General features: G+C 39.3%; 1 protein-coding gene across 1 annotated transcript; it reads right to left on the bottom strand.

Annotated features, from left to right (window-relative positions):
• Positions 1–7,354: 7,354 nt before the first annotated feature.
• On the bottom strand, positions 7,355–7,855 carry LOC143620616 (uncharacterized). Its single transcript, XM_077092273.1, has one exon. The coding sequence runs from the start codon at positions 7,853–7,855 to the stop codon at positions 7,355–7,357; it is 501 nt and encodes a 166-aa protein (XP_076948388.1).
• Between the last annotated feature and the right edge of the window lie 402 nt (positions 7,856–8,257).

Here is an 8,257-nt window from a genome sequence, read left to right as displayed (position 1 = left end):
GTCCATGTATCGAACGCAAGAACACGTGAAAACTTTCTTAATACTTAACCCTAACCAAGACTCACCTAAGAATAATATATTTTAATTAATTTTTAGTTATTAACTATTTGACCTAACTTACTTTAACTAACTTAAAAGACTTAACCTAACAAGACTAGACGAAACTTTGAGAATGAGACTTATCAATGGAGAAAACGTCTACCTAGGTAAGAATCCTATTGAAGGTATAATAAGCTAATGGATTGAAAAATCTCACAAAGCTGGTATCTAAGGATGACACAACTAAGGTTAACTCAAGAAAGCTAGATCACCTATCGGTCTCAATAACAAACCCTAAGTTATACTTAGTTGGTTTTAAGAACAAACCGGGGTAAGAATTGCTAAAGTGTTCTTATGCCGACTCTCCTCTCGGTCTCACCGACACACTACCCTAATGGAGAAAAATAATACCCAACCATGGACAGAGGAACCATTTAGTTTAACTTAAGCTAGGTCAACCAATCGCTCACAAACCCAAACCCGACAAGAACCGAACCCGCTCTTGCGCGATCCTAATACTAACAAGTAAAAGCTATGAGACGATCCTACTTCCTATCACCTCTAGGTCTCTAAGAAGGTGTCTACCCGCTGATTTTAACTAATTAACATACCCACTTAAACCCTACTGTTGTACTTCCCGCAAACAATCTCTAAACACAATGTAAAGAGTTCAAACAAGCTAAAATCAACCAAAACTGATTCAATCAATCAAAGCAAGAGCTATGAGTATAATTAAGTAACTCACAGCCACTAATCATAACCTAATTCAATATTAAACAAAACTTATCATTAACATTTCAAGTCATGATGATCAACAATCCATATTACTCATTAAAACCTAACAATATTCATCTAACCTAGATAGAACTAACTAGTTTAGCCTAACATATTATTTGGACAGCAGCAAACACTTGATTTAAACATCATAAAACTCAACATAAACATAACTAAAATCATTTAAGAATCAATCTCAATCCAGCACAAGTCAATCTTCAAGTTACTTGCAAAAATTCAAAGTAAAAGATCAAATAAACAAGTTATGAATCTTGAACAATAGAACAAATTTTATGGATGTAATACTATGGGATTATAGCTGAGTTTCTTGATGTTGATCGACCCTAGCTGTTGTACCAAGTTCCCCTCGATGATCTCCTTCTTTCCCTAGCAGCTAACTAGCTTCAAAAAAATATTATTCTTCTTTCCCTCTTTGGCTGTTCCGATCGGAATTGATAGGGTAAGTTAGGTTTTCTTTGTTTTTTTTAATAATGTTAGTTGGCCCCCTTTTTACTGCTGCTCACGTGGAGATTTGCCCAGCCACACAAACTAAAAAATTGGTTTGTCTCCTTAAACAAAAAAGCCGACCACCTCAACACAAACAAACAACAAACTTATGTTTTTTGACAATTCCCGATCGGAAAAGTGAGCTTCCAACTTGGGTGCTTAGGGTTTTATTTTTTTTAAGTTATATTATATATTAAGACATGTAAGGCTTTCTCTGGCGGGCTTGGGTCGGGCTTTGAGCTTTGGTCTTGTTAACTTGATCATAAAGGCCTCCAATATCTTCAAAAACTCGAACCTTTTCTCTTTTAAAACTTGTCACCTACACAAAATAATAAACTTTGTAAGATCATATAAAAACAAGCCATAATTATTATTTATTATGCGATTAAGCACTTAAAACATGATTAAAAGGTACGAAAAACAAGTGTATTTTACAACACATCATGGAGAGAGAGCCAATCCATACCAATGATAATGGCGAAGCTACCCATTTGCATCGGGATAAGGTCGATAGAGAAATTTTTCCCATTGGTAGTAATCGTGCAATTTTGAATGACAGAGTCAATAGTGATCGAACTACCGTTGGCTATCTCTACCGTGAAGGGCTTAGATAATTTACTAAGGAGCACATCAAGTATATATTCAAAATCAAAGGAAATAAAGCTTCTATCGGATCCCGAGTCAAATAATACCGAGGCATGATGCTTATTGACTAGAAACGTACCGTTCACCACATCATTCGAGTTTTGAGCTTGATGAGCATTGATGGTGAAAGCTTGTCATTGAGTTCCTTGAGGTGCTTGAGTTTGAGAAGTCGAAGCTTGAGGGGTTGGAGTTTGATAGGCTTGCATGACCATGGGTTGGGCTTGAAGAGTTGGAGGAGCCATGAGTTGGGTTACTTGGGGCTGATAAGCTTGTACTTGATAATCATGGGAGGCGTAGTAGGGTTGTGATGCAACATAGGGTTGGTGAACTTGGGTGATTTGGGTCACCGAAATTGTAACAAACACTAACTGTGTTAATGACTGGGGCACGAGGATGGCTCGGTTGGGTTGGTTTGATGGTGCAAACCATGGCGGAGCGGCTTGCAGACGAGGTGCTTCTCGGCAATATTGGGTAAGGTGTCCGAATCGGTGGTAATTGGTGCACACCCGATAAGTGGCTTGGGCCGGGTGGTGGCGTTGACAAGTGTTGCAATACGGGTGTGGGCCGGTGTAGGGCTTCTTGTTTGGAGGGGCTTGTTGGGCTTATGGTTGGGCTAAGACATAATTTTGGGAGTTGGGTTTTTTCTTGTTATTGCGGTAGTGGGATGAGTTGTTGTGGTTGTTACTCTGGGAGGATTCGGGTTTAGAGGATTGGGGCTTAGATTCCTTAGTGGGCTCGGGCGTGGGCTTATCATTGGGTTTCTTAGAACTCATACGCATCAAGTTCTCGGCCTTAACGTGGTTCTTGGTGAGGGTACTGGATAGAGTGATGGCATCATGAAGAACTTTCGGGTCACGACTCAGAACGGAATCTTGGATTTGCATCGGCAAACCCGAGATGTATTTATCAATGTCCCACTCCAAAGGAGTGACCACATGCGGGATGAGAAGGCTGCCTTCGTGAAATCCATTGTTGTAAGAGACATTATTACCACCGTCTTGCTTCAAGTTCCAAAACTCCTCTTCCAACTTACGGAGTTCATATTTTGGGCAGAACGTTTCGAGCATGCGTTTCTTGAGGTCTTCCCACGGCAAAGCGATGGCAACCTCAGCCCCAAGAGCGTAGTTTTCACCATTCCACCTAGTGAAGGCACTTGATTTGAAGGCGCTCGCGGCGTAGGTATTCTTTTTGTCTTCCGGGCAAGAACAATGGAGAAACACACATTCCATGTGTTCAAACAATTGGAGGAGGGTGGTAGCACCCTCGGCTCCAAGGTAGTCAGTTGGGTTAGCACTTGTGAATTGCTTGAAGGAGCAAGCATTTGGGTTTTGATTCACGGGTGTGGCAGCGGAATTCACAGTTTGGAGTTGAGAGATAATTCTCGGGAGGGCTTCCACGATTCCCTTAGCGATGCGGAATGACATGCTACGGCCAGAGGTGCCGATGCGACGGTTACGGTTGATGAGAGGGGAAGTCATATTGCAAGGGTAAAATGTGTAAAATTTCGTGAGGCTCGGGTAATTTTAGTAAATATATGAGTTTGAATAAATTGATACTTGTGAATTTTATTAATATTTGAGGTTGTGATTGTGGTTGAGATTGAGAATTTCATTACTTACGAGACTTGATTATCTAACATTTTTTCATCTTTAACATTTTGAGAAAAAAATAATTAAATATATAACAACATAACTTAAATTAAAATACATGGGTTCATTTATTGGTTAGGGCTTCATAAACCACCATGGGTCCTTCCAACAAATGAAAAATATCGAACACCAATTAAATAAATCGATCGAAAATCGAATTTGAGGGGGTGTTGAGGTAGACGGTTGAAGTAGTTCGGGAACCACCCCATTATACATACTTCATCCATCTGTTCAACAAAACAAAATACGGAAAAACCGAGTTTAACCACGGATCACCGTGAATTCTGTTATAAATTAAGGATGTGATCGTCACATGGCCACGTTTGATACAATGTGAGTTGTAGATTTAGGTACGTTTGGTGTGATATGCTTTGGTTTAGTAAGTTTCACACCCTTACCGAACACTCTAGGAAGGCAACCGGGTCTCGTGGTTGATTGAGATTTATGCGCATTGCACTTCCTTAGGCTCGCAAGACTTGGTGTCAAGGGTTCGGTAAACAAGTGGGTCCATCTACAGTTTACTACATATCCGCCCCACGAATCATCCTCAAGGAGAGGGAAGTAAAAGGTGGGATTTCTTAAGGAATTTCCTGATTAAAAATCTACCTAGAGTTTCTTTTAAAAAATATTTTTTTTATTTTTTATTTTTATTTTTTGGAGCGACGCATAGCCTCGGAATAAGTGTGTTGTGCTTTTGTGTACAAGTGTATATGATAAAACAATATAAACCTGCTAAACTATGGACAAAAATTTAAACAAGTAGGGTGCACATATAGGAACACGTATAGGGACCCTAAGCATGCCATTAGGTCGTTATGTCTAACCACCTATCTTATAGCCTTCAGCTCTGATACGAATTCGTCACATCCCAACCTACGGCGGAATATGCATGGGCGCGGCAATATTGTATCATATCTTAGAAGACACTAAGTAAAATACAAGTGTCAATATCTAAATTATTAATTCATATATCAAATTTCAAAAGCACAAACATTGTCTCAAAAATACCGTTACAAATAAACATTCAAATCATATATAACTTAAAACAAATGTGTTCTTCATTCATCAAAACAACCTAAGGTATCATCTAAACTTCAATACTTGATTCATCCAATAAAGCTACATGCGTCATGCGTGAATATATATATATATATATATATATATATATATATATATATATATTTATCAACATAAAGTTGAGCAAGTAAATCACATTTTTGTGTATATATAATATTTAAAAAGACAATTCCATGCGATAATTATAAATCACTACAGCTAGTATAACAATAAATAAAAGTTGTCTTTTCACCCGAATCATATTAAGAACGAATTATTTCGACGGTGTATGATCATACTATTGAGGATGAGATACCAACCACCAAAACAAAAGTAAACCCATAGTCACATTCACACGTATCAACTAATCGAGCAATTTCAATATCACATATATTAGAATCGTAGTGAAAATCTATAATAAGTTTGATTGTAAACGCATAACGCCCCCCCCCCCCCAAAGGTAAAACAGTAAAGGGGGATGTGAATTTACTTAACAAGTGGATTAAGTGAGGACGAGATAATAAAAAAGAACTAGGATGAAAACGGTCAAGCTCCTCGAGGTTCACCGACAAATATTCCCATAATTGATGATGAATTGAGGGCGAACAGCGAAGTAGGTTTTACGGCTCAAGCTTGATCTTAAATCCGATCTTGAAGACTTCGTATAATAAAATTCAGTTAGGGCGTTGGTTCATGAGGGTTTATACAGTGTGTGAGCAAGTTTATTTGTATTGTAAGTGTGTATTTATAGTGTAATAGGGTTGATTTAAGCCGCGGTTTGTATGGTTGTGTTTGCGCATCAATTAGTTGTCATACGTGATGTTTTACAATGTTTAGTGTGTCGGTAGACGCGTTTTAAGGTATGCTAATGATTTGATTACGTCAATTACGTGATTTGGCCGAAAATATTGATTCAAGAAAGATGGGGAGGGTGGTATCCGGCAGTCGGTGGTGGTAGAGAGAGAAGGAAATGATATATTTTTGTTTATTTACAACTTGGTCCTTGATCTTTGGTGTTGACTGCAAAAGTGGATAAAATCTTAGTTTGGGGTTGATTTTGTACAAGTCTCATAGTTATATTCAGTTATATAAAATAGAAATAAATAAAAATACTAAACAAATACGGGACTTTATTTAAAAAATACCCGATCCCGAACCCGGGTCGGGTAATGATTACAAATACGAGAATCTCGACTTGTGAGCCTCATCTAAGACTCGACCTCTGAGATTTCCATGGCTTGGAATCCACATACGGTCGAACCTAGTCTTAACACCATGAGTATTTTCCATCGCCTCGTCTTGTTGTCTGACAATTCTTTCTTTCTTCATTAATCCTTCATCTGCAAGCACCCCAGACTACGCCTTGACGATTTCTCCAAAGAGATCTGAGTTAACAATCAACTTATATGACTTCACTGTTGCAATGACTTCTTCATTCTTACGGCTTAGTGCGTCGGCGACCACATTAGCCTTACCAGGATAGTACTTGATATCGCAGTCGTAGTCCTTTATCAACTCTAACAATCTTCTCTGCCTCATGTTTAACTCTTTCTACTGAAGAAGTATTTCAAACTCTTATAATCAGTATAAATAGTACACTTAGTACCATACAGGTAATGTCTCCATATCTTAAGAGCTTGCACTACCATTGCTAGTTCTAAGTCATGTGTTGAATAAGTACTCTCGTGAATTTTCAACTATCTGGACGCATAGGCTATTACTTTTCCTCATTGCATCAACACGCAACCTAACCCACGATGTGAGGCATCATTACAAACAACAAAATCCTCATCACCGTCCGGTAGGGAAAGAATTGGAGCTTGTGTGAGCCTTCTCTTCAATTACTCAAAAGCGTCCTTTCGAAACTTACCCCAATTAAATACTACTATCTTTCGGGTCATTGCGGTCAACGGTGCGGCTATCTTGGAGAAGCCCTTAATGAATCTCCTATAATAGCCAGCCAACCCTAAGAACTTCGTATCAGTCGGGTTTTGCGGAGTCTTCCAGTTTGTTATCGCCTCAATCTTAGATGGTTCCACTGTAATCCCTTTAGGATTTATCACGTGCCCAAGAAACTGCACTTCCCGCAACCAAAATGCACATTTCAAAAAAATAGTATACAGCTTATCTTCCTTCAAAACCTCCAATACTTCTCTTAAATGCTTAGCATGATCAGACTCGCTTTTTGAATAAATAAATATATCATCAATAAAACCGATGACTAACTTGTCTAACATCGGCCGACATACCCTATTCATCATGTCCATAAATGTTGCAGGAGCATTCGTTTGACCGAACGACATCACGAGGAACTTGTAGTATCCATACCGCGTTCGAAACGCTGTCTTAGGTATGTCTGCCTCTTTCTCCTTCAGCTGATGATAGCCTGATCTAATGTCTATCTGCGAGAACCAGCTCAAACTTTGTAGTTGATCAAACAAATCATCAATCCGTGGCAACGTGTATCTGTTCTTCACCGTAAGCTTGTTCAACTCACGATAGTCTATAGACATTCTCATATTTCCATCCTTCTTCTTAACAAACAGCACCAGTGCGCCTCACAGGGAAACACTCAGTCTTATAAAACCTTTATCGAGAGGTTCTTGTAGTTGGGACATCAATTCTTTCGTCTCGGACAACAAGGGGCGGTAAGGTGCTTTCGCGATGGGTTAGGCTCCTGTAACTTAGTCTATCTGGAATTCTATCTTACGCTCCGGTGGCCACCCCAGAAGGTCCTCAGGGAACACTTCTGGATAGTCATACACAACAGGAAAATTTTTTACTTCTTTCATCTCAGTCGTGACTTTGATAACATACAACAGGTAAGCACCGCAACCTCGCCTTAACATTCCTTCGACTTTTATCATCAAAATGAAATTAAGCCCCAAACTTTCTGTATCACCATAGATCGTCACCATGCCACCATCCAAGGACTTTAACCTTATCAACCTACTCTTGTACACTATCTGAGCATCAAACTCAGATAGCCAATCCAATCCCAAAACCACATCGAAACCTCCAAAGGTCATAATATACGGAGTAACAGGGAAGTCACGCCCCTTTAACTCTATCATACAATCCTTAACCATTCTCAATATTCTAACTGAGGTCTCACTCGCGGTTTCTATTTTAAAAGCTTCATGCACACGACAAAATTTCATCTTTGCTAACTTACTAAATGTCATAGCTCGCACCCGAATCAAATAATACTGAAGCAGCAATACCGTTTACTAGAAACGTACATGTAACATCTGGGATCTGCTTGCCTTGTTCCTAACTCTGCATGTAGGCCCTAGTCCTTGGCCTAGCTTGCTCAACATCCTTCCTCTCATTTTCTCCATCTTCACCACCTATACAAGCCCTTGCTAAGTAAGATGTCTTCCCGAACCTATAACACGCGGGCTTTGCATGGAAATCCTGAGAAAAATAACCCATATTACCACATTTGTAACAAGAGTTCGACCTTATCCTGCATTCCACACCATGGGATTTCCCCACTTATGGCACACATCAGAACCAGTGCCCTACTTGCACTCACCAGCGTGCATTTCCCACAAGTCTTACACAACTTCTTCTCCCACACTTTT

This window comes from Bidens hawaiensis, unplaced genomic scaffold, assembly GCF_021521415.1.
Source record: "Bidens hawaiensis isolate Kalapana, Puna unplaced genomic scaffold, B.hawaiensis_p1.1 tig00002617_1, whole genome shotgun sequence".
In the NCBI taxonomy this organism is placed as follows: Eukaryota; Viridiplantae; Streptophyta; class Magnoliopsida; order Asterales; family Asteraceae; genus Bidens; species Bidens hawaiensis.
This window is presented reverse-complemented; position numbering and strand designations above follow the sequence as displayed.

Bases quoted from the DNA above. Each gene is read 5' to 3' on its own strand.
- LOC143620616 (XM_077092273.1), bottom strand. From the start codon at position 7,855: ATGACATTTAGTAAGTTAGCAAAGATGAAATTTTGTCGTGTGCATGAA.